Source organism: Lathyrus oleraceus, chromosome 6, assembly GCF_024323335.1.
Source record: "Lathyrus oleraceus cultivar Zhongwan6 chromosome 6, CAAS_Psat_ZW6_1.0, whole genome shotgun sequence".
Taxonomy (NCBI): domain Eukaryota; kingdom Viridiplantae; phylum Streptophyta; class Magnoliopsida; order Fabales; family Fabaceae; genus Lathyrus; species Lathyrus oleraceus.
Genome location: NC_066584.1, coordinates 478,230,193 through 478,255,586, shown reverse-complemented (window position 1 = coordinate 478,255,586; position 25,394 = coordinate 478,230,193). Strand labels below are relative to the sequence as shown.

General features: G+C 35.6%; 1 protein-coding gene across 1 annotated transcript; it reads left to right on the top strand.

The window, feature by feature from the left end:
• Nucleotides 1–22,681: 22,681 nt before the first annotated feature.
• LOC127096355 (uncharacterized) lies at nucleotides 22,682–23,616 on the top strand. Its single transcript, XM_051034937.1, has 2 exons — nucleotides 22,682–22,958; nucleotides 23,093–23,616. Exons 1-2 carry the CDS (start codon nucleotides 22,682–22,684, stop codon nucleotides 23,614–23,616), a joined length of 801 nt encoding a protein of 266 aa, XP_050890894.1.
• The last annotated feature ends 1,778 nt before the right edge of the window (nucleotides 23,617–25,394 follow it).

Genomic DNA, 25,394 nt, shown 5'->3' with positions numbered 1-25,394 from the left:
TCATCATATATCATGCCAAACACCATCATGGAAGAATTTGAAGCCAGATCAAAAATTTCCCAAAATGGAAACTGGACCTGTAACTGAAACCTGCCATAAATGGAAAGTCTTGATCCTCAAACTTACATCATGATACAAGCTTCAAATGAATTTTTGCCCAACTTGAAAGTTGAAGATATTGTTCTCCCATTTCCAAAAAGTCCAAGAACTCTCAATTCCCATGTGTGGTTGGCAAGTTATGATCGAATCGATTTCAGAAATTCTTGAACTTCAAAAGGCCATATCTCTCAAACCGTTTGGCCAATTTTGGTGGGTTTTTTTCCTACAAGTCACATTTGATCCCCTCTTTCCAAAAATATAAATTTCATGAGCCAAAACTTCACCAATCAAAATGGCATTTTTTGACCTATCTCACTTAAATGCAAGTTTGACCAATGTTTGACTTTTTGATATAAACATTTTTTTAACATTTGGCCAATTGGAACAGCTCAGAAATATCATTTAGAATGTGTTTGCAAGCTCAATTATGCAGTACATGAAGCCATTCTTTAACTTGCTTGAAATTTGGCAAAAGGACAATTTCACTCATGCTATTCCATGCTTCCACCATACCTTGCTTTGTACTCATCAAAACAGAAAATTAGAAGGCCATGCTCTGTCATTAGAACCTCATTTTGCAGCCTAAAAAACAATAGAAGAAGGCCATGCCTTAGTTGCTTGAATTTTGGAAAGAAGGTACATTGTCACCATGCTACCCCATACATCCCACAACCATGCCTTGTACTGTCCAACGACAGACCTAGCAGCATTGTGCAGCATTTTTTCTGTCATTTTGGGATACACTACTGGCTGCACAATACCACAGTTCCAAGACATTGCCTTGCCACCAAAAGCAACACTCAACAGCAGTTTTTGGTGATGGATTTTCTGTCATTAAAGGACAGCAACAACAGCCAACAGCAGGGTATATCTCATGATTTTTTCTGTCATGCTGAAGACTAATAGCAAGAACAAACCAAAGATCTTGACTCTCTAAAACCTGACCTGGCTGTTTGGCATTCTAAATTTTCTGTCAAAACTGTCAAGAGAAAAGGCATGGCTAACAATACCAAAGAGCACACCTATTCATCATGGTGAAGTAAGTAGCAGCCAACATCCTGCAGCAAGAAAACCCTTGGCTCTCTCAAAAACACATCTTGACATTTTCCATTTTTCTGTAAAAAACACTCAATGAACTAAACCTGGCTTGACAACATATCCTGCATCATTTCCTGTCACTTGTAGACAACAGCTGCATAACACAAAGCCATGGCTCACTCATCCTAAAACTGCATTCATCTTGCTGTTTGCATTCAAAAGTTTTCTGTCAAAAGAATTCCCAAGGAACAAACCCTGCCATGCCAAGAGCAACATCCAACAGCAAACCAAACTTCATTTTCTGTCACTAACAAACTCTGCAGCTAACCTAACCAACAAACACAAACCATTGTGCACTCATTCTCCAAAAAATTCACTCATTGGCATCTTTCAAAACTCAGTCAAGAGCCCTCAATGAACTGAACCTTGGCCTTGGTTTTTTTTCCTTCATCCATTCATCAAAATCAAACCAGCTTGGCAGCCACAATACAGCATAAAAACATTGTTCCAAAAATTGCACTTTGGCCACTTTTCTAGAAAGCCTGTCAAAATCCAAAGTTGCAAGGCTTGGCATGACCACAAAAAGCATCATCCTAAATCAGTAGCAGCACAGCAATCCAAAGTTGCAAGGCTTGGCATGAGCTCACTCCAAGCCATTGCAATCCAAACAACCTTCACCATTCATCATCAGGAGGGCTCTAGGGCAACTGTTTCACTTCAATAACACCAAACAACATCAAGAACACAACTGCCCTTCCCAATTTGGTAAAATTTCAATCTCCCTATTTTGTCAAATTGATGCATGCTTAATGTAGATCTTTTGATGCTGATTTCATGGATGGTTTTAGTTTTAAGAATGGTCAAGTAATGGTTGAGATGTTTTGAAATGAACATTGATGATCCAAACTTGTCTTACTTATTTCTCTTTGCCTAGCTTGATTTAATGAAAACCAATGTTAGGATGTTGTTGTTTGATGTTTGATGAACACAATGGTATGCTCAATTGACATTTCTGGAGAATTTTGAAAATCACGATTTGGGATGGTGATGAACAGTGGGAACCCTAATTTTCTTCAAGCTTGCCCAGAATTTCTTCCCTTTTCCCACGTGCATGGCTTTTCATTTCACTAGCCAATAGAAACATTTCAATTCTTGCCCAAAACGACTGTGTTTGGTTAAGTGAATCAGGGAATTACAAAAATGCCATTCTTTCAATATTAATTCAATTAATTTCTTCATTTTATTTCACTTTGATTACCAATCTTGCAAAATTCATAACTTGCTCATTTTTTATCCAAATTCAATGGGATTTTTTGTGTTGTGTTCATAATGATCTCTACTTTTTTGTCATTATTTTTCCAGAATTTTTGGATGAGTGGTTTTTAAATGTTGCTAGGGTTTGTGACATGTGACCAAATTTTGTACACTTTGCCAAATCAATTGTGAAATGATGAGAATGTATCCAATGGCTCCCAAATATTTTGTGCTTAAACTAGACACATTCATGGTGATTTTGGTGTAGAGTTTGTGAATTTATCATTTGTGGTTTGTCAGTTATGATTTTTTGAATTAGGGTGTGACAATTTGTGTCACACCATTGATGTCCAACTTGATGATTTTCATTACCATGCTTCTTGACCTCCAATTGATCTGATTTTTTGCATGCACCTACTCTTGTATGTCTAGTTTACATGTGAATTTTCTTGGAATTATTTGAGGCATTTCCTAATTGTTTGAGATTTTCTCCCCTGGTTGGTCATATGTTGACCTTGTGTGACACATGTTCCCATTTCATTTGTGAAATTCTCATACTTTATTAGATGGACATGAAATTTTACATGAGATAACTAGACATCCTCATATTTGCCATGGTTTTGATCCCATTCATTTATCATATGCCATCTCTGATTTATGAATTTTCTAAGTTGATACATGTTTGGTTGACTTCTTTGAGCATGTTCAAAATTTCTTTGACTTTCTGATTTTCATTGACTGCCTTCCATTTGTCCAAATGAGATGAAATTTGACATGCTTACCATGCTGTGGGTTGTGATTGATCATGATTTATTTGGTGATTTTTGGAAATGTTTAAGATTACTTTTGATGCAAGTCTTGCTGTTGACTTCTATGAGCTTCTAAATGCCATGTTTTGACTTCTTTTGTTCATAAAATGATGATGATGATTGATATGAATGTGAATCCAATTGGTTGTGTTTCTTAATGGTTTGAACATGATTTTGGACACTCATCCTTTGCTGTTTTGACTTTTTCATCCTCTTTTGACCTTAGGCTTGCCCTAGTGGTCCTGTTACTCACCTTTGAGCTTGTGTTTTCAGGTTGACCAACAAATGACCAATGAGACCAATTCTTTTTGATTGAGCTTGCTTAAATATCATGACTAACTTGTTTGTTTTGTAGGTGGCTTGGCTCACATGCCTTAAGCCTTGTGCCTTGCACATCCATTTGCTCCTGATTAACTGGTTGATATCTGTTTCATTTTGATTTAACTTTGACTTGCATACTAACATCTGCTTGACTATTTCAGGTGCTTTTAGTTGCTTAGTTACTTGTGAACTTTTGCTTTGCTTTGCTTGTATAAGCAATTTGCATTGAGGTATGTCTCTTTTACTTCATGTAGTCTGGAAGACCTGGCCTGTTACTTGGCCAGGCAACTGTCTGAAGTCCTCCTTAAGAGGCAATGTTTGTGACTGTTTAATTTTGTCCTTGCATAGAGTCAAAGACCTCCTAAGTGAAGAGGAAATTGGTGGAAGGTAGGGATATGCAATCTATCCCCCACTATTCAGTGTGTCATCTGCTTTGCTCACACCACTGTGATTCATGCATTGCGGATACAAACCCAAGATCTTGTACAATTGTACAGTTGAGTCAGTTTTAAATGTGTAGAAGGGTTCCCACTTTCTGAACCCACACATTCTTGTCTTGAGCTCTCCCAGGCCAGGGATAAGAGCTGTGAAGTCTTACCTTCACTCACCTTTCATCTGCTTCACCTTAGCCCCTCAATGGCAAGGTTAAGAGCACATTCACCCAGTTCCAGAGGTTTGTTTGTTGAGGTTGATATGACCCCTTGACTAAAACCTAACCCTTGTTTGAGCCACTTGTTTGTGTATAGTGTGTGCTACCTGTGCTTGTAGGATTGTTTGACTTGCTTCCTGTGCAAGTTAGGATTTTTTGACTTGCTTCCTGTGCAAGTTAGGTTTGTTTGACTTGCTTCCTGTGCAAGTTAGGATTGTTTGACTTGCTTCCTGTGCAAGTTAGGATTAGTTTAGACTTGCTTCCTGTGCAAGTTAGGTTTTGCTTGGCTTGCTTCCTGTGCAAGTTAAGTATGTATGTGGCTTGCTTCCTGTGTGAGCCATGCTTAGGATAGGCTTACTTCCTGTGCAAGTTAGCTAGAAACCTTAACTTAGGGATGATTTGCATGATAACATCTAGGCTCGAGTCGTAGTCTCCCTAGTTGTGTCTCCCTCTGTTATCTGGTTAGGCTAGTCCTTTATCCCTCTGTAGGGGAACTACATCGCCCTGATCTTCACACCAGATGAAGTATGTAGGCAGGAGATTGAGCTGATCTCTCCGGGCGCCCTTTTTCTTTTTTGTGTGTGTTGTCTGACAGTTGCTAGGCTCGAGTGCCTGACTCCTTAGCAACTTGTTGTCTGTTTGTTTGAGTGCGTGTTTGACAGTTATAGGCTCGAGTCCCCGACTCCCTATTAACTTGTTGCGTTATTGTGTGCTTGGAAGCTGATGTAAGTCCATCGAGTGGCGTTCGGGTTCCAGTGTGGGTCTGTTGGTTCGGATGCTGATGTAAGCCCAGTGATTGGCATTCAGGCTCCACGTTTGCCTTTTTGTGTGTGTTTTGGTTCGGATGCTGATGTAAGCCCAGTGATTGGCATTCAGGCTCCATGTTTGCCTTTGCCTGTGTTTGTTTGTGTGCGTGTCAGCCGAGCTACGAATGCTCTGATTCTCCTTCGTCCAAGGAGATACGTATGCATAGGATGCGATATCCTAGCGAGCATGTGTCGTTTTCCCAGTCCGAACTACTTCGACTCTGATGTCTATGCCTGATAGGCTAAGTAGGCCCAGGATGCGACATCCTGCCGAGTCAGTTTCAGTCAGTTTCTTGCGTTTCTTTCAGCCAGTGTGTGTGAGTATTTGAGCAGTGTTTAGCAACCATTTTCCTTCCTTTTGTGCGTGGATCCCGTAGGGTACTACGGATGCGTAGGGGTGCTAATACCTTCCCTTCGCATAACCGACTCCCGAACCCATTCTCTTTGGTCGCGAGACCATGTTCTTTCCAGGTTTACTCTGAGCGTTTCCTTTCCCTCTTTTGGGATAAATAACGCACGGTGGCGGCTCTGTTGTTTTCTTTTCCCGCCGGTTTTTCGCGTGATGCGACACTGCTGAGCAGAATCTGAAGTCAAAAGGGAAGTCCATTCTGATGATCGGAAATGGAAAGAGACAGAACAAAAGACCCATCAAGCAGGATGATAAAGGGAAAGGCAAGGAAGTTGCCAAACCCAGACCCATTGTTGCTGCTTTGAAGCCTAGTGGAGGCATAGCAAAGGCAAACACCTGCTTCCATTGCGGTAAGACCGGACACTGGAAGAGAAACTGCCCAAAGTACCTGGAAGATATGAAGAATGAAGTGGAGACTTCAACTTCAGATATTTTTGTTATTGAAATTAATTTATCTACTTCTGCATCATGGGTATTAGATACTGGATGCGGTTCTCACATTTGTACAAATGTGCAAGGGTTAAAAGGGAGTGGAGATTTGGCAAAAGGTGAAGTTGACTTACGAGTTGGCAATGGAGCAAAGGTTGCTGCTTTAGCCGTAGGAACTTATGTATTGACTTTACCTAGTGGTTTAATAATTCAGTTAGAGAACTGTTATTATGTACCTGCAATTAGCAGGAATATTATTTTCGTTTCTTGTTTGGACAAGTTTGGTTTTTCATTTATAATAAAGAACAATTGTTGCTCAATTTATTTGAATGATATATTCTATGCTACTGCACAAATGAACAATGGACTATATGTCCTTGATCTTGAAATGCCTATTTATAACATTAATACTAAAAGGATAAAACCTAATGAGTTAAATCCAACTTACCTTTGGCATTGTCGATTAGGCCACATAAATGAGAAACGCATCTCCAAACTCCATAAAGATGGACTCTTAGACTCTTTTGATTATTAATCATATGAGACATTCAGATCTTGTTTAATTGGAAAGATGACAAAGTCTCCATTCACAGGAAAAGGTGAAAGAGCGAATGATCTTTTGGGCCTCATACATACTGATGTATGTGGACCACTGAACATACCAGCCAGAGGAGGTTTTCAGTACTTTATCATATTTACTGATGATTTTAGTAGATATGGTTATGTGTATTTAATGAAACACAAATCAGAGTCCTTTGAAAAGTTCAAGGAATTCAAGAATGAAGTACAAAACCAACTAGGTAAGAATATTAAAACTCTTCGATCATATCGAGGTGGTGAGTATTTAAGCCTAGAGTTTGATGACCATCTGAAAGAGTGTGGGATCCTATCCCAACTTACTCCTCCTGGAACACCCCAATGGAATGGTGTATCTGAGAGAAGAAATTGAACCCTGTTAGACATGGTCCGATCCATGATGAGTCACGCCGATCTTCCAAACTCCTTTTGGGGACATGCACTATTGACAGCAGCTTACACACTTAACCGTGTTCCATCCAAAAAGGTTGAGAAGACACCATATGAGATATGGAGTGGTAAGAAACCACATATGTCTTACATGAAGATTTGGGGTTCCGAAGTTTATGTGAAACGACAAATTTCAACTAAGCTTGAGCCCAAATCTGACAAATGCTTATTTATGGGGTATCCTAAAGAAACAAGAGGGTATTACTTCTACAATCCTTCTGAGGGTAAAGTGTTTGTCGCTCGAACTGGAGTTTTCCTAGAAAAGGATTTTATTTCCAAAGGAATCAGTGGGAGGAAAGTAGAGCTTGAAGAAATTCAAGAATCACAAAGCATTGATACACCTATGGAGGAATTAGAGCAGGAAACACAAGTAGTTGTGGAAGAGCAACCTGCTCAAGTAGAACAAGACCAGCGTAGGTCAGGCGGGACACGTCACCTACCTAAGAGATATGGATATCTCATAACTGATCAAGGTGTTGTATTACTCATGGATCAAGATGAGTCTGTGACCTACCAAGAGGCCATAACTGGTCCCGAGTCTGAGAAGTGGCTAGAAGTCATGAAATCTGAAATGGATTCCATGTACACAAACCAGGTTTGGACCTTGGTAGAGCCTCCTGTAGGAGTTAACCCTATAGGATGCAAATGAGTCTTCAAAAGGAAGTCTGACATGGATGGTAAGGTACATACCTATAAGGCAAGACTGGTTGCAAAAGGATATAAACAAATTCATGGGGTTGACTATGATGAAACCTTTTCACCAGTTGCAATGCTTAAATCTGTTCGGATTTTACTTGTTATCGCTGCATATCATGATTATGAAATATGGCAGATGGATGTCAAAACTGCTTTCCTTAATGGGAATCTTCTTGAGGATGTGTACATGACACATCCTGAAGGATTTAACATACCAGAAGAAGCCCAAAAGATATATAAGTTACAAAGATCAATCTATGGATTGAAGCAAGCTTCCAGAAGCTGGAATCTTCGCTTTGATGAAACAGTAAAACAATATGGATTCATCAAGAACAAAGATGAGCCTTGTGTCTACAAGAAGGTTAGTGGGAGCATGATCATTTTCCTGGTATTATATGTAGATGACATATTACTCATTAGAAACGATGTCCCTACCCTACAACAAGTAAAGTCTTGGTTGGGGAAATGCTTTTCTATGAAGGACCTAGGTGAAACAGCCTATATATTAGGAATCAGAATCTATATAGATAGATCACAAAACCTGTTTGGCCTAAGTCAGAGTACATACATAGACAAAGTGCTGAGACGCTTTAATATGTATGATTCCAAGAAAGGATTCATACCTGTGCAACATGGCACGTGTCTATCAAAAACACAATCCCCTTCAACTAAGGAAGAACGGGATCACATGAATAAGATTCCATATGCATTTGCAATAGGATCCATCATGTATGTCATGTTATGTACTCGACCAGATGTCTCGTATGCTTTGAGTGCAACGAGTAGGTACCAATCTGATCCTGGTGATTCTCATTGGGTAACTATCAAGAATATCCTTAAGTATTTGAGAAGGACTAAGGACTCATTCTTGACATATGGAGGTCAGGAAGAGCTGGCTGTAATTGGATACACCGATGCTAGCTTCCAGACAGATAAGGATGACTTTAGATCGCAATCTGGTTATGTGTGAAATTCTAGTTATCAGACTTTAGATGTCACACGGGTTGTTATGACATCCAATTCTGCACAGACAAGAATTATGCAGAACTTAAAAGTAAGTGCAGTAAATAATGCAAGTAATTGTTTACCCAGTTCAGTCCAACATGACCTACGTCTGGGGGCTACCAAGCCAGGGAGGAAATCCACTATCAGTAGTATTAATTCAAAGCTAAACTCACCCGTTTACAACTCTTCACTTAATCCCTACCCAATGCAATTTCAATCTTACACTAAGATCAGAGTTCCTACTCACTCCCCCTCAATCACCTCAGTGATTACTACCTTTAATCAATATTAAAGACAATTTTGAAGTCACACTTCAAACAACTCTTGATTGTGCTTAACAACTTTAATCAAGATACACAGCACTCACGCTTAAAAGCTTTGAGCGACACAACACTTACAACTCAATGAACACCCTATGCCAAAGCAATCATCTACGTGATAATGGCTTGGCTTACAAGATATGTCTAATACAAGACTCACAAAAATACAGCAGTGAAGTATGATGGACACACTAAATCTTCACGCCTCAAATCCCCAGTTCTGAATGAAGGAACGACTTTCTTTTATATTGCAGCACTTGGGCCTTTGCACTTGTATTCTCCTGAATTTAAGGTCACGCGAGTTCCCCTAAATTCCACATCTAGGTTACTAACAAATAGGCTATTTGTTAGGTTCATTAAATGTAGCTTGGTTGTTGATTTCCTGGATTTTCTCTCAGCTGTTGAATCCCTGAAGAATAGCCTGAGAAAAAGCTGAAACAGAAAACTGAACAACCTACAATATAGCATATGCTGTCAGGAATGAATGTCACGACATTCAGCTTGACATCAAGGATCATATGCTAAGTCTGTTTTTCCAGAAAATAGACTGTACAATTTTGCTGACCTGTATATGACCAAAATGACCATACTACAGTAACAACTTACATTAATAAATGTCAAAGTATCCAATTTGACATTTACACATTTGGCCTTAAGTCAGTTCTGTTATCCTCTTGAAGAACAGACTAAGAAACATGCTGAAGTATAGCAGAACATCACTCTGTCTATTGTTCAGTATATGCTGTCAATGATGAATGTCATAACATCCAGTTTGACATTCAGTCAGTAGGCCTTATGCCAGGTCTGGTATTTCCTTGATAACCAGACTGGAAATAAATACTAAGTTCTAACAGAACACCAGCTGTTCTATTCCTTAGTATTTGCTGACAGGGATGAATGTCACAACATCCAGTTTGACATTCAATAAATCCTGTATTAGCTAATCCTGCAGTAACTATTCAAGTGTGTCATGACATCAGTCAAGACATCAGAGTACAGTTAGATATTCTAACCTACAATGCAGTCACACATACACACCATGTCATGACATCAGTCAAGACATTAGAATCCAGCTAGTGTTTTACCATACAATGCAGCCAATTAAACACCTACAATGTGTTTTGCTTAAATGGTGGCGCTGTGAGCCGGAAAAGTTCAAAGCAAGATACAGTTGCTGATTATACAACCAAGGCCGAGTATATTGCTGCCTCAAGTGCAAAAAAGGAAGCTGTTTGGATCAAAAGTTCATTAGTGAACTTGGCATAGTTCCTAGCATTGTGGATCCCATTGATCTCTACTGTGACAACGATGGTGCTATCGCACAAGCTAAGGAGCCTAGATCTCACCAACGATCCAAACACATACTTAGGCGTTATCACCTCATTCTAGAGATAATAGATAGAGGAGATGCGGAAATATACAGAGTACCTACACTTGACAATATTGCTGACCCACTTACAAAGCCTCTTGCACAACAGAAGCATGATGGCCATACTAGATCTATGGGCATTAGGGGTATGCCTGATTGGCTCTAGTGCTAGTGGGAGATTGTTGGTGTAAGCCCTATAGGCCAATACTTTTGGTACTTGTATCTAATTATTTATTAATAATAAAAGGCTTTTTCTTTATTATGTTTGTTTAATAAAGTCCCTAGAATAGCTAGTCCGTTTAATGTATCAAGTATGACTTAATCATGAGATCACATTAAACATAAGGACATTATTCTTAAAGTATTCGTAGTCGAGCTTTATTGTGAAGTGGGATAATATTAAAGCATTAAGACTATTGTGTATATATACTGATGATCACATCTCATGGATCATGGATAAGGAGTTATCAAGTCTTAAACATAGGTATGAATATTAAGAGTAATATTTATACTGGATTGACCCGCTATGAGAATACTATATAGAATGTTATGCAAAGTGTCATAATTTATTCTCATGGTGATAATGGTGTATACCACCCTTCGACCTGAAACCACTATGGACCCTAGATGTAGAGTCGAGTGCCTTATTGTTGATCAAACATTGTCCGTAATTGGATGATCATAAAGACAGTTGATAGGTACTCCACGAAGCATGCTAAGGGACATGAGTGACCTAGATGGAATTTGCCCATCCTGCGTAACAGGATAAATGTCTATAGGCCCAATATTGAACTGGACAAGGATGACACGGTCTATGCCTTGTGTTCAATATAGACATAAGGGCAAAAGGGTAATTGTACACATAAGTATTATCATAAAAGGATTTGTCATATCACATGACATTTTCGTGTCTTGGGTAGCAGTGATGTGTTGCTAGATACCGCTCACTGTTTATTATGTTAAATACGTGATTTAATATAATTACTAATGTCGCGAAAACCTACAGGGTCACACACAAAGGACGGATTGATGAGAGATAGAGTAACTAAGGAACACCGTAAGGTACAATGCGCTTAAGTGAATTGTAGAACATCCTAAGGTACAGTGTACTTAAGTAGAATACAAAATATGGTAAGGTACCACGCGCTTAAGTGATTTTGGCATATTGTAAGATATAGGCCACATACACTTAACTGGGCTTTTTAGCTTATAGCCCACACAAGTGGTTCTATAAATAGAACCCTTGTGCAAAAGCATTTGTGCAGTTTTTGCAATTTCGCTTTCTCTCTCTCTCTCTCTCTCTCTCTCTCTCTCTCTCTCTCACTCACTCACTCACTCAAAGCCTTCATTCTTAGCAGCTAGCATTGAGATTGAAGGAATCCGTTCGTGTGGACTGAGTAGAGGCGTTGTTATCGTTCAACGTTCGTGATCGCTCTGTAGATCTGCATCAAAGGTTTCAATCGTCACAAGAGGTAACGATTCTCTCACTGATCATGCCCATTCGTAAGGATCACTAAAGGAGAAAAATTTAAATTCCGCTGCGTTTTGGATCGCCCTTCTCCTTCAGATGAGGTATTGATACTCACCTTGCCTCCACCCACTTCACCCAACCTACTAAAAATTATTAAGTTATTCTATTATTGGAACCGATCTTGATAGAACAAGATTCAATCACTTTCTTGATTGATCTAAGATTCTCGTTCTTCACCCTTCACTCGAGTGATTCAACCACACCTTGGTTGCAAGACGATTCCCTCTCACAATGATTTGAGAAGAATGTTAAATTTTGGAAGAATGAAGGATACTATGGAATTTAGAGAGAGTGGGAGTTATTAAAGTGAAAGGGGAAATTATTATTGATCTTTCCATCAATGAAGAGTTTCTCTCTTTTCTATTTTATTTTTTTACAACTGTGGGCTACCTCCCTATTTACAATGAGACTGCTTGCACATCATGTACTCTCAAACTAACTAATTATCATTAACAAGTTGTATTCGACTATGTCAAATACACGCAACTTTGACTATGACTAATTGTATTCGACTCTTTGTCAAATTCCCACAATTATGGCTACTACAAGTTGTATTCGAAATTTTGTCGAATACATGCAGATTCAACTTATTACAGACTATATTCGACTACTATTCTATTGAATACAAACAACTTCGACTATGTTAAATTCTGCATTTTTCAAGCATGCTTAGCACAAAGAATTACATATTTACATACCATCTCATTCATTGTGTATAAGCTATCTACATTTATCATAGTTCTCAATCTCTTGAACAATTCTACCTGCAAGACTTTCGTCATGATGTTTGCAACCTGATTCTTAGTTTTGTAGTGTTACAACTTCAGCTTTGCATTTACTATATGCTCTCTAAGATAATGTAACCTTATCTCGATGTGTTTGCTTCTTCCATATGTTATCAGATTCTTGGCCAAATTGGTAGTAGACATGTTATTAATCTTCATGATCATTGTTCCATGGTTTTCAGCTGCAATCTCCTCGATCAGATTCACCATCCATGTTACTTGACATGCACAAAGAGAGGCAGTTATGTATTCAGCCTCACATGATGACAAAGCTACAACTGGTTCTTTTCTTGAGCTCCACGCAATTGGTGCACCACCTAGCATAAACACATAACCAACTATGGATTTTCGATCCTCAGCATCACCACACCAACTTGAGTCAGTGTTTCCTAGTAGCTTACATTCCTTTCCTTCATCTGTTGCAGGAAAAACATGCCATACTCAAGAGTTCCTTTGAGATATCTTAGTATTCTATTTGTGGCTGCGAGATGACATGCCTTTTCCTTTGGCATGAATCTACTCACCATACCTACGTTGTATGCTAGATCAGGCCTTGTGTGACAAAGTCATCTTAGTGATCGAATAAGTCTTTTGTATTATGTTGGATCGACATCATCTTCGTTCGATTCCTTCATTAATTTCAGTCTTGTTTGAAATGGTGTCGAAGTTGCATTGCAATCCTTCGTCTCAAATATTTTGAGTATCTCACTTGCAAATCTTCTTTGGTCCATCATCAGGTCTCTACTACTCATGTAGAATTCGATACCAATGAAGTATGAAATATTGCTCAAGTCAGACATTTTGAATTCCTTGATCGGGTCACCTTTGAAGTTTTTGATCTCCTTCTTGCAACTACCTATTACCAACATGTCATCTACATAAACACAAGTATGAGTAGTTCACTTCTGCTCGTCTAACATATACACCATGCTCAGTTGTGTACTTTACAAACTTACTCTCCTTAAAAAAACATCTATCTTCTTATTCCATGCTCTTGGATCTTGTTTGAGTCCATATAGGGCTTTATGAAACCTGTATACCTTCCTTTCTTGGCCTTACTTCACAAAACCAATTGGTTGTACTACATAAACTTCTTCATCTAAGGGATCATTCAGAAATTCACATTTCACATTCATCTGATACATATACCAGTTGTTCATATTTGTTAGGCCAATAGCCAACCTGATTATTTTGATCCTAGCAACTAGTGCAAACACTTCATCAAATTGTATTCCTTTTCTCTGAAGAAATCCTTTGGCTACAAGTCTTGCTTTGTATCTGGTTACTTTTCCTTTTGGATTCAACTTCACTTTTCACACCTATTCAATTTCCTTCTTACATTGTGGAAATTCGATTAGTGATCAGGTTTTGTTGACTTTTATGGACTTTGGTTCCTCCATCATTGCTTGCATCCATTTTGAGTCCTTTAATGCCTCAGCTACATTGACTGGATCAATATCTGCATAGAAAGCATAGTGTACCGGCTCAGCTTCATCATTAACCACATCATCTAATGTGATCACACATTCTTGCAACCTTGCAGGCATGTTTCTTGTGCCTGCTTGAATTTAGCTTTCTTCTGGACGAACTTGATAATCAACTTCACCAAATGGTTTATCGCATAAGACTCTCACTTAACATTTCTTGACATTATTATTCTAGTCCCATTCCTTCAACTCATCAATGATTACATCTTTATTGATAACTACTTGCTTGTCCACAGGATCATACACTTTGTAACCTCTAGTCGAATGGTATCATATTAGGATAATTATACATAACTTGTCATAGAGTTTTTTCCTTAGCTAATCAAGCACATGTCTATATACTATAGATCAAAAATACCTTCAAATGACTCAAGCTAGACTTGACACCAGACCAAAATTCTTTTATTGTGATTCCTTCTAACTTCTTCGTTGGGCACCTGTTCAAGATGTATGTTGCAGTCGACATAACTTCATGCCATAACTCATTTGATAAATGCTTGCCTCTTAGCGTACTCTTTACCATGTTCATGATGGTCATATTCTTCCTCTAAACAATCCCATTTTGTTGTGGAGTGTAGGGTGGCACCACCTCATGCACAATCCTATACTTTTTACATAAAGCATCAACATAATTGGAAACATACTCTCCACCACCACTAGTCATTAGAGTCTTGAGCTTTTGACCAATTTGTCTCTCCACCATAGATTTAAACTTTGTGAACACATCAAGCACACCACTTTTCTTCTTGAATGTCCATAATTTTTTACTGAAATCATCTATAAATGTGACAAAGTATTTGTTACTTCCAATTGAATCCACATGGATAGGACCGCACCCATTAAACTATATCACTTCAAGAGTAGCTTGAGAGTTTCTTCATGCATCATTACTTAAACTATTCATGTGTTTCTTTGCTTGAACACATTATTCACACACTTCATTTGGAATCTTGACTTTTTGTATACCTGAAACCATGTTTTTTATCTTCAAATTACTAATGTCTTTGAAATTGAGATGTCCAAGTTTGTAGTTCCATATCCATTCATCTTTGCTAGCTGCAGTTTCCATACACCTGTGCTCCATCACATCGAGTTCAATCTTGAAGGTTTCGTTCTGTAACATAGGTTCCTTCATGATTAACTTGCCACCTGAGTCGAGTACTCTCATAATCTTATCTTTGATCATTACTTTGTAATTCTTCTTAATTCGTTGGCCTATACTGAGCAAATTGCTTTTCATGCCCGGTATGTATAATACATTGGAAATTATTGATCTTTTCCATATTTCCTTATAATCAGAACATCACTAATACCTTCACCAACTAGGGTATTTCCATTTGCAAATTTCATCTCGTTCTTCATAGAAAGGTTGATGCTGACAAACCAATCTCTCCTTCCAGTCATGTGTGATGAGCATCGCGAGTCTAAGTACCATTGGCCCTTGAAGCTTTCTTCTTCTTTTGTTGTGACCATCAGCAACACTTCTTCTTCTTCATGTCTTGCAAGTTTTGTATCACTTTATCGATTATTTCTTTTGTTTTCTGGGCGTTCACAAGCATAGTGACCATATTTCTGACAATTGAAACACTAAATATGACTCTTATCAGGTTTCTTTCCACCACATTTTCATCTAACTGCAGCACCACCTCTGTATTTGCTTTGGCTTGTAGATTGTCTCTAGTTCGACTGATTTCCTTCTTGTTGGTGAATTCTGCCATTTGAATTTTTGTAGCCTCCTCTACCTTTATTCCCTTTACCTTTCTTTTCTTTTGTTGATTCTTCCTGCAGAGCTACATCACTTTTCGTCTTGCTTGCAGATCTTTCAGCAATTCTTTGTTCATGAGATTCAAGCTTCCCTTGAAGCTCTTCTTTTGTCAGGCTTGACAAATCCAACAATTCTTCTAGCTTTCCAAATAAAGTTGTGAGATCAAGTGTTTCAAGATCATTCGCTTCTTTGACTGCGGTGACCTTGGGTTGCATTCCTTATTAAGATACCTCAAAACTTTATTAGTAGCAATATCATTGGAAATTAGCTTACCTAGAGTATTCAATCGATTAATAAGATGTGTGACGTCTTTTGCATGTCGGCAATGGTTTCACCATGCTTCATACAAAATAGTTCAAACTCTTCATTCAAGGTATTGATCCTAGCTTGTTTGACTTCATTAGTTCCCTCATGGACAATTTCTAATGCATCCCACATAGCTTTGGCGGTTTAACAATGGGAAACACAATAATATTCGTCAACACCGAGTGCGAATATGAGAATATTTTGTGCCTTCTAATCATGTGACCAAAATTTCTTATCATTATCATTCCATTGATCTTCAGGTTTTGGTACGACAACGCCTTCACCATTGGTCATTGTAATTTGATTAGGATAATTGATGATGACGTTTCATACACCCTTATCAACCGAGTTGATATAGATACACATACAAGCTTTCCAATAGCCATAATTTTCACTGGTAAAAGTGGGTGCTCTATTATACGCCCCTTTAGGTTCGGTAGCCATTTTCTAATAAGCATCCAAAGGGGTGTACAATAGAGCACCCACTTTTACCAGTGAAAATTATGGCTATTGGAAAGCTTGTATGTGTGTTCATATCAACTCGGTTAATAAGGGTGTATGAAACATCATCATCAATTATCCTAATCAAATTATAATGACCAATGGTGAAGACATTGTCGTACCAAAATCTGAAGATCAATGGAATGATAATGATAAGAAATTTTGGTCACGTGATTAGAAGGCATACAATATTCTCATATTCACACTCGGCGTTGATAAATATTATTGTGTTTCCCATTGTGAAACCTCCAAAGCTATGTGGGACACATTAGAAATTGCCCATGAGGAAACTAATGAAGTTAAACAAGCTAGGATCAATACCTTGAATCAAGAGTTTGAACTATTTTGTATAAAGCATGGTCAAACCATTGCCGACATGCAAAAGAGGTCACACATCTTATTAATCGATTGAATACTCTAGGTAAGCCCATTTCTAATGATATTGCTACTAATAAAGTTTTGAGGTGTCTTAATAAGGAATGACAACCCAAGGTCGCCGCAATCAAAGAAACGAATGATCTTGTAACACTTGATCTCACAACTTTATTTGGCAAGCTAGAAGAATCGTAGGACTTGTCAAGCCTGACAAAAGAAGAGCTTCAAGGGAAGCTTGAATCTCATGAACAAAGAATTGCTGAAAGATCTGCAAGCAAGACGAAAAGTGATGTAGCTCTGCAGGAAGAGTCAACAAAAGAAAAGAAAGGTAAAGGAAAATGGATGGGAATAAAGGTAGAGGAGGCTACAACAATTCAAATGGCAGAAGTCACCAACAAGAAAGAAATCAGTCGAACTAGAGACAATCTAATGATGTATAGGTCATGTGTTGACCTGTATAGGCGTCACATCAAACACAAGTTATAGGATTTAAAAATGAGCTACATGTGTTGACTTGAAAATCGGATGTGTCGACACATAGGAAAAAATTTCTTCTATGTGTCGACCTATAGCACATATGTGTCGACACATAGATTATTTTCCCATAAAAACTTGTTTTTCATGCATGGAACCATTTCTAACTCATTTTAAAATGTTTTTATGCTTCCTAATACTAAGATGAACATTAAGACTCATAGGATACCATCCAATATACATAAATGCGGAAGTATCCTAGTTTTTGACATTATACAAAATATATCTAACAGAAAATTGCACTCATAACTTGACTATGAAGTCTTCTTTAGTCTTCATTGCTCGCTTAATGATACCCTGTTATTGGCTTATTGAGCTTTGGTTGTTGGAAGGTGCTTTTTGATTAATTTTTGTGTTTTGTTGATTCTTTTTACTTGTAGTTAATGAACACACATTTAAAAAGTTCATGCAAGCATTTTATTGTGTTTTACTGATAAATTTAAGGGGTTTTTCATCGATTGATTGCAAAATAAGTTAATAAGTGCTTATGTTACGTATTTTGACACTTATCACAAGTATACTTAATAACAACAAATAAACTCAATCATGGATATATTTAAGCATGAATATGCATCTTATAGTTATAGTGAACTAAGGGTTCATAGACATTACTCCCATTATGTTGGCGGAAAACTCTCCAAATCACTCATGTCTCTTTTAATTACTCATGAAATATCCATTTAACCAACTTTATAATTGTCTTATTACTAACAACGTTTCATGGTACTAAAGTAATCAATTTTTTACGAAGGAACCATATTGGTTTCATGTCGTTTAGTGACATACACTATAATATTCTGGACTTTTATCCGAGATATTATTAAAATTTTGTTAAAAAGATTGTTTATTTTAAAATGGCTTAAATAATGTTTTAGTTCCTATAAGTTAACGTGTTTTTGGCTTTAGCCCCTAAATTTTATTTTTTCGGACGAAGTCCCTAACTGTTGATTTTCTTTTGGTGTTAGTCTCTGATGTTAACAATCTATTACAAAAAAGAGGAGGTGGCAAACATCTAGTGACATGGCACCAGTGACAAGGCATGGGAGGACGAAATCCAAAAAAATATAATTTTACAAAATATCTTCTTCTTCCTCAATCCACCTCTAACCTCCATTTTTTCTCACTTTCAAACTCCACCTTCAACATCCATTTTTTTTTCATATTCACCTTTATTTTATGTTCTGCAAACTCCATTTCAAAAAGAAGCTACCTTTCCCTCAATTCCCTATCTTTTTCATCATAAAATGCTTATGTTTCTCTTCTCACCAACCCCATCATCCATGGAGCTCCATAAGCAGACTCAGAGCTTCTACGTCAAATCCTGATAAAACCCATTTCAAAGACCATGATATTGTTCAAAGAAAAAATTTCGGTTTGAAAAAATTATGGGTTTGTATGAAGGTTGGAGATGAAGATATGAACACAAACCCAAAATTCTTGGTTAAATAGTCTTTTTGTCCCTATAAGTTTGTGCATTTTTTGTTTTAGTCCCTATAACCTAAATCTTTTTTTGGTTTTAGTCCTTAATTCTATGATTGTGTTCATATCTTCATCCTCAACCTTCATACAAACCCATAATTTTTTCAAATCGATGAGAATATATGTGTTTGTTTATGAGGTATTCATGTATGTTTATTTAGTGATTGTTATATCTTTCATTGCACCAAAGTGTTTTTATCAAGTGAACATATAGTGGAAATGGTATGTGCTCGTTTTTATACAATGTGTTTTAACCAAATTTAACAAGGTTTGTTCATCTACTAAATTGTAAATACTAAATACACACAATTAAATATAAATCATAATTTCCTAATTGCTTTTGAGTTGTCTTGGGAATTGGGGCTTATAATTGTATCACCTTATGATTTGACGAAGATTGTATAAGTAATTTTATTCTCATATACTACCCATATATAGTTATTGCTTTGTTGAAGTTTATATTGTCTTTTGAGATTTTCTTGGCTTGACGGACAAACTTTATTATTTTTGTATTGACTATGTTCACTTGAGAAATACACGTTGATGCATTGAAAAATACAATAATCACTAAATAAACACAAGAATACCTCATAAATAAACACATATGTTCTCATCGATTTGAAAAAATTATAGATTTGTATGAAGGTTGGGAATGAAGATATGACGGCTGAAAAGCATCAAACTTCCCACAAATGACGAAAAGTATCAATCTTGCCACAAATACTACTACTACCACAAAGACCCAAAAAATATCAAACTTGCCACGAAAACTACTCACACAAAGTGACTCCTTTACATGCACCTTATATAATGCATGTCTCAATAATACAAAAAGAATCATTTTCTAAAAAAATAAGTGTGACCGAAGACTACCAGAAATTAATCTTCTATATATTTTTTAATTATTTATTTTTATTTCTTATAAACAAATCCTCCATTCCATACATATTTATTAATATTATTATTATCATTATTCAGATATACTTGAACATCATAGTAATATATATAATTTGTATAATTTTTTTGAGATATTACATTATTACCTCTTTAAATAATTTTGCCTTTGAAACTAAAAATTCTAAAATATTAAAAAGTGTTTGTAAAATTAAAATTATTCAAATAAATTAATGAAACAAAGTTATATAAATTAAAATCTACGAGCAGATTATTTATAAAGGAAAAGATAATTTTCCATTCTTTTTCTCAAAACTAATTTTACAATTCCATCGCAATAATTATACAAGAAACCTCTCCTAATATAATTTTAAAACTTCTTTAATAACCAAAATTTTAATATTTTTTTATAAAAAAATATATTTAATAAACACTAGAAGTATTTATAATTTTATATAAGTTATAATTCTAAAAACTATGTAAATAATCTATTTTTCTTCAACATTTCTCTTAGTCTTATAATACTTTTAAAAGAATCTTATGCAATCATTTCAACTTTTCAATAACAATATTTTGAAAAAGATAAATATTTGTACCTTATTTATATTTCAAGAAAATCATTTTAAAATTCAAACAATATTCAAAAAAATTATTTTCAATAATCTTATTTTTACATACATATTTCCAACGTTTCAAAACTTATATACTCTAACGTTATTAATTAACTTATAAAGTAAAAACTCTGCAATCATAACTAATTATATGTAGGAGATTTTTCTAATAATTTAATTTCATATTAAATCATTATAATAGCATGAACACCACACACACAAAAAAAAAAACAATTACTTTTTCAAACTAAATAATAAAATTCCTATAAGTTTTGCTTCCAAAAAAAATCAAATGTTTTTAATTTTACAACGAAAAATCATAATCTTCATTCAATTCTAACTTTACATATTGAATATATCAAAATTAGACATTTTTAAAAATTATACCAATCACCTATTATAATAGAGAATGTTTTCAACTAGTCCATGGATCCAAAACAAAAAAAAAAACTTATTTTGGTAAACAGATTCTAAATCACTTAAATGTTTTTTTTTTCATTTTAAACATTAATAACTATTTATGAGACTAAATAATTAAAACATATTCCAAAAATTAAATCTTTTCAAATTATAACAAACCATAAATATCTCTAAACCTTTAATTTTTATAACTTTTCAAAGATTTTTTTTTCTATAATCGTATTCACAAAACTCTTCAAATGTTTTAAATTATTTAAATAAAATTGATTTCATATATAGTTTCTAATAAATAATCTTCATCTTCGTTAATAAATTTTTTCAACGGAATATTCTAAATAAAAATATAAATTAATTATTAAAAAAAAATTACACTGTCAATTCATCATCATTTACTTATTTTAATATTCAACGTCTAAGATTAACTGACGGTGTAAAATCCTTTTACACTGTCAGTGTATTTCAATTAAATCCATAAAAATAAACCCTAATTTATGCTAAAAGTCTATAATAGTTATTTTTCATTTGTCTTGTAATCTCTTAACTCTATCGCAAGAAACTTGCTAAAAATCTATAATAATTATTTTTTATTTGTCTTGTAATCTCTTAAATCTATAATAGTTAAAATTTTAGGGTAAAAGTTTTAATTCTCTCATCATGGACTACTATTCATCTTCACTAAAATCTATTAATACCTCAATAAAATATAATTATATCATTCGTTATATTTCTAAGTAAATTAATACATGATCGTTTACATAAAAAAATACACAATTAATTAATAGTAACATAAATAAGAATCAAAATTCTTATATCACACAAATTATTGTTTCTGTATATAAGTAGTAGTCTGCTTAGTCATTAAGTAATGTAATAGTTGTAAAAGTATTATGTGGAGCAGTGTGTGCAATCATTTACCGTAACCATTTTAGCATAATAGTGAAAGTTTGTTAGTATTTGTTATTCTCTCTCTTGTCATCTTCATCTATTTCATCTTGTGCACCAACAATCGATATCTAGAGTTCCGGTTCAGATCCACAGGGAAACACAGGAAAACACGAGTGAACGGTGAGGCGTTGTGTGATTGATTTCGTTTCTTGAGTTTGTGTTAAACTTTTGATTGGAATCGTAACAGAATCACATTTCTTGATTTTGCGGAATTGGGAAACACTAGTGTCTGGTGAGATCTGAGTTTTGCACAAGGTTGAAGATGAACGAAAACGGTAATTTGAGTACCAAGTTTCCAGTGTTCGATGGAAAGAACTAGAATCATTGGACAATTCAGATACGTTGTGTTGTTTGGCACTCAAGATGTTCTTGATCTCGTCAACGACTGTTACATACAAGTTGAACTTCCAGAAAATGAAACAGATACGCAGAGAAATGCTCAACGTGATATGAGGAAGAAGGATCAGAAGGCGTTGTTCTACATCCATCTGTGTGTGGATGTGAACGTGTTTGAGAAAGTCGTCGATTCAACAACGGCGAAGGCTGTGTGGGGCACACCGATACGGTGCTACGACAATGATGCATCAGTGAAGAAGGTGAAGCTTTAGTCTTTACGTAAGCAGTATGAGAATCTCAGCATGAAGAACGATGAAAAGGTACCTGACTACATCTCCAGAGTGATTCTGATCACAAATGAGATGATGTCATGTGGAGAAACTCTCTTAAAAGAAAGTATCATTGAGAAGGTACTTAGATCTCTTACTCCTCAGTTTGATTACATCGTTGTAGCAATTGAATATTCTAAGGATATGAGCACCATGAGAATAAAAGAGTTACAAAGCAGTCTAGAGGCGCAAGAGTTGCGTCTGACTGAAAGAGCCTCTGAGAGAGAGGTAGAGCAGGCTCTGAAAGCTTCTTTTGTCAAGAAGGTCCAGAAGCAGTCTTGGTCAGAGGCCAAGAAAATACATGATAGGTATCAAGAGTTAGAAGCCTCCAATTCTGATGAAAAGAAACATCAGAAGGGAAGGGAGAAGCTTGACAAGAGAATGGTTCAATGCTACTGTTGTAATAGGTTTGGCCACTTTGCTAAGGACTGTTAATCAAACAAGGAAAGGAAGTCAGAAGAAGCAAACATAGCCAGAGGAGATTATGATGATGAACATGTGCTATTGATGGCTTATGAATCTGATGATGATGAACCTGTGCGATTATTTCTGATTCTGAAGGAGATTTTGAATATGAGTCAGAGTCAAAAGATGACTCTAAATCTGAAGTCGAGTCTGATTTTGAATATGAGTCAGAATCTGAAGGTTATGAAGAAGAGTCAGAATATGAGGGTTCTGAAGACGAGTCAGAGTCAAAAGATGACTCTGAAGCTGAAGATGAGTCAGAGTCAGAAGATGACTCTAAAGCTGAAGATGAGTCAGAATCAAAAAATGACTTTGAAGGTGAATCTGATTTTGATCCAGATTCTGGTGGTGATTCAAACTCTGGTGGAGATCCAGACTATGGTAATATTTTAGACTCTGAAGGTGGCCATGCCTCTAAAGGTGGTACTTGTGGGGTTCCATCATCTGATATTGTTCTAGCGTCAGGAGGAGATTCTGAACAAGTTCAGATGCCACAAAGAATCATACAAATACCAATAAGATTTGCAGAGTTTGACATGTTGCAAGATACTGAAGTAGACCCTGAGGGAGAAGTCGTTCAGTGTGTCATGTTAATAGACTCTGAACTAGTGAGTGTTGAATAAGATCTCAAGAAGAAAGCGTGGTGGAAGGACATGAAAGAAGAACTTGAGCTTCTGAAGAGATTCAAGTTGCTGAATTGTAAGGCTGTTGTCACACCTGCATAAATAAATCACAAATTGGATTCTGATTCTGAAGGTGATGATGTAGATGTCACAACTTTCAAGCAGTTGGTGGACTCTCTGAGGTATTTATGTAATACCATATTTCACATTGGCTATGCAGTTGGAATGGTTAGTAAGTTCATGAGTAAACCGAAATGGTCTCATTACCAAAGTGTTGTCGGGATTTTGAGGTATATAAAAGGAACTCTGAAGTATGGAGTTTTGTTCCCTTCTAGAGGAAAGGCTAACTCAGAGTTGATGGCTTACTCAGACTCTGATTGGTGCGGAGACAGAGTTAACAAAAGAAGTACTTATGGATGCTTGTTTAAGTTTATGGGAAGTCCTATTTATTGGTGTTTCAAGAAGCAACAAGTTGTTATTCTGTCAACATGTGAAGCAGAATATATTACATGTGTTATGGATGCGTGTCAAGCTGCCTAGCTACTGAATTTACTGTAGGATCTGAAGATCAAGGTAAACAAGCATCTGAAACTGATGATTGATAACAAGTATGGAATCAATCTTGCAAAGAACCCAATGTGGCATGGGAGAAGCAAGCATATTGAGACTAAGTATCATTTTATGAGAAGTTAGGTTCAGAATGGAGTGCTAGAAGTTATGCACTATAGCACTCAGAATTAGTTGGCTGATATTTTGATGAAAGCGATCAAGACTGGTCAATTTCTCCACTTGAGGGATGGAATTGGTGTTGTTAATTTTGATTAGTTAAATCTTGAATTAAAGGATAATATTGAAGGATAAAATTCAGTATTTTAGTATTTCGCTTACGTGACATTATTGTTTGTGTATATAAATAGTAGTGTGCTTAGCCATTAAACAACGTAATAGCTCTAAGAATAATATGTGTGTGCAACCATTTACTGTAACAATTTTATCAGAGTATTGGAAGTTTGTTAGAATTTGTTATTCTCTCTTTCTTCTTCCATCTTCATCCATTTCACCATGTGCACCAAGACTCTTAGCATATATTAAACTCTAAAATCAATCAAATAATTTTATAACTTATAACAAATATTTTTTAATAATAACATAGATACCGAATACTATTGTAAAAAGTACGAGTTTATATTTTCAACTTGGAGTTGAAATATGTTTTCTCCTCAATAACAGAAGAAAAAAAAAGAGGCTATCAATCAGCGATAAACCAAAATTGCAAATATTTAAAAATATTTCAAACAAATAGACCACAACAAATGTTTATATATCTACAGCAAAAAACTTCAAATCAAGAACAAACACATATATCACAAAAAAAACTCCAATTCAAAAACAAACACACACATATATATATATATATATATATATATATATATATATATATATATATATATATATATATATATATATATATATATATATATATATATATATATATATATATATATATATATATATATATATATATATATATATATATATATATATATATATATATATATATATATATATCAAGCATCTTATAAGCACAAATGACTTTTGATATATGATATATTAAGGATGAAAAAAATAACAAATCCAACAACTAAAAATCAAAATTTTAACACATCACTCAAAGACAAGCATCATATGAAATTGTTTCATCCCAAAAAGTTATTATTGTTTTGATACCCATTATAACTTCCTGGCCTTTCATTTGAGATATTATTAAAAATGTTTTA

What these genes read in the sequence shown, in the direction of transcription:
- LOC127096355 (XM_051034937.1), top strand. Translation starts at nt 22,682, where the DNA reads ATGAGAATAAAAGAGTTACAAAGCAGTCTAGAGGCGCAAGAGTTGCGT. An exon ending in TGGCCACTTTGCTAAGGACT is followed by an intron (nt 22,959 to 23,092) that starts GTTAATCAAACA and finishes ATTCTGAAGGAG; the next exon opens with ATTTTGAATATGAGTCAGAG.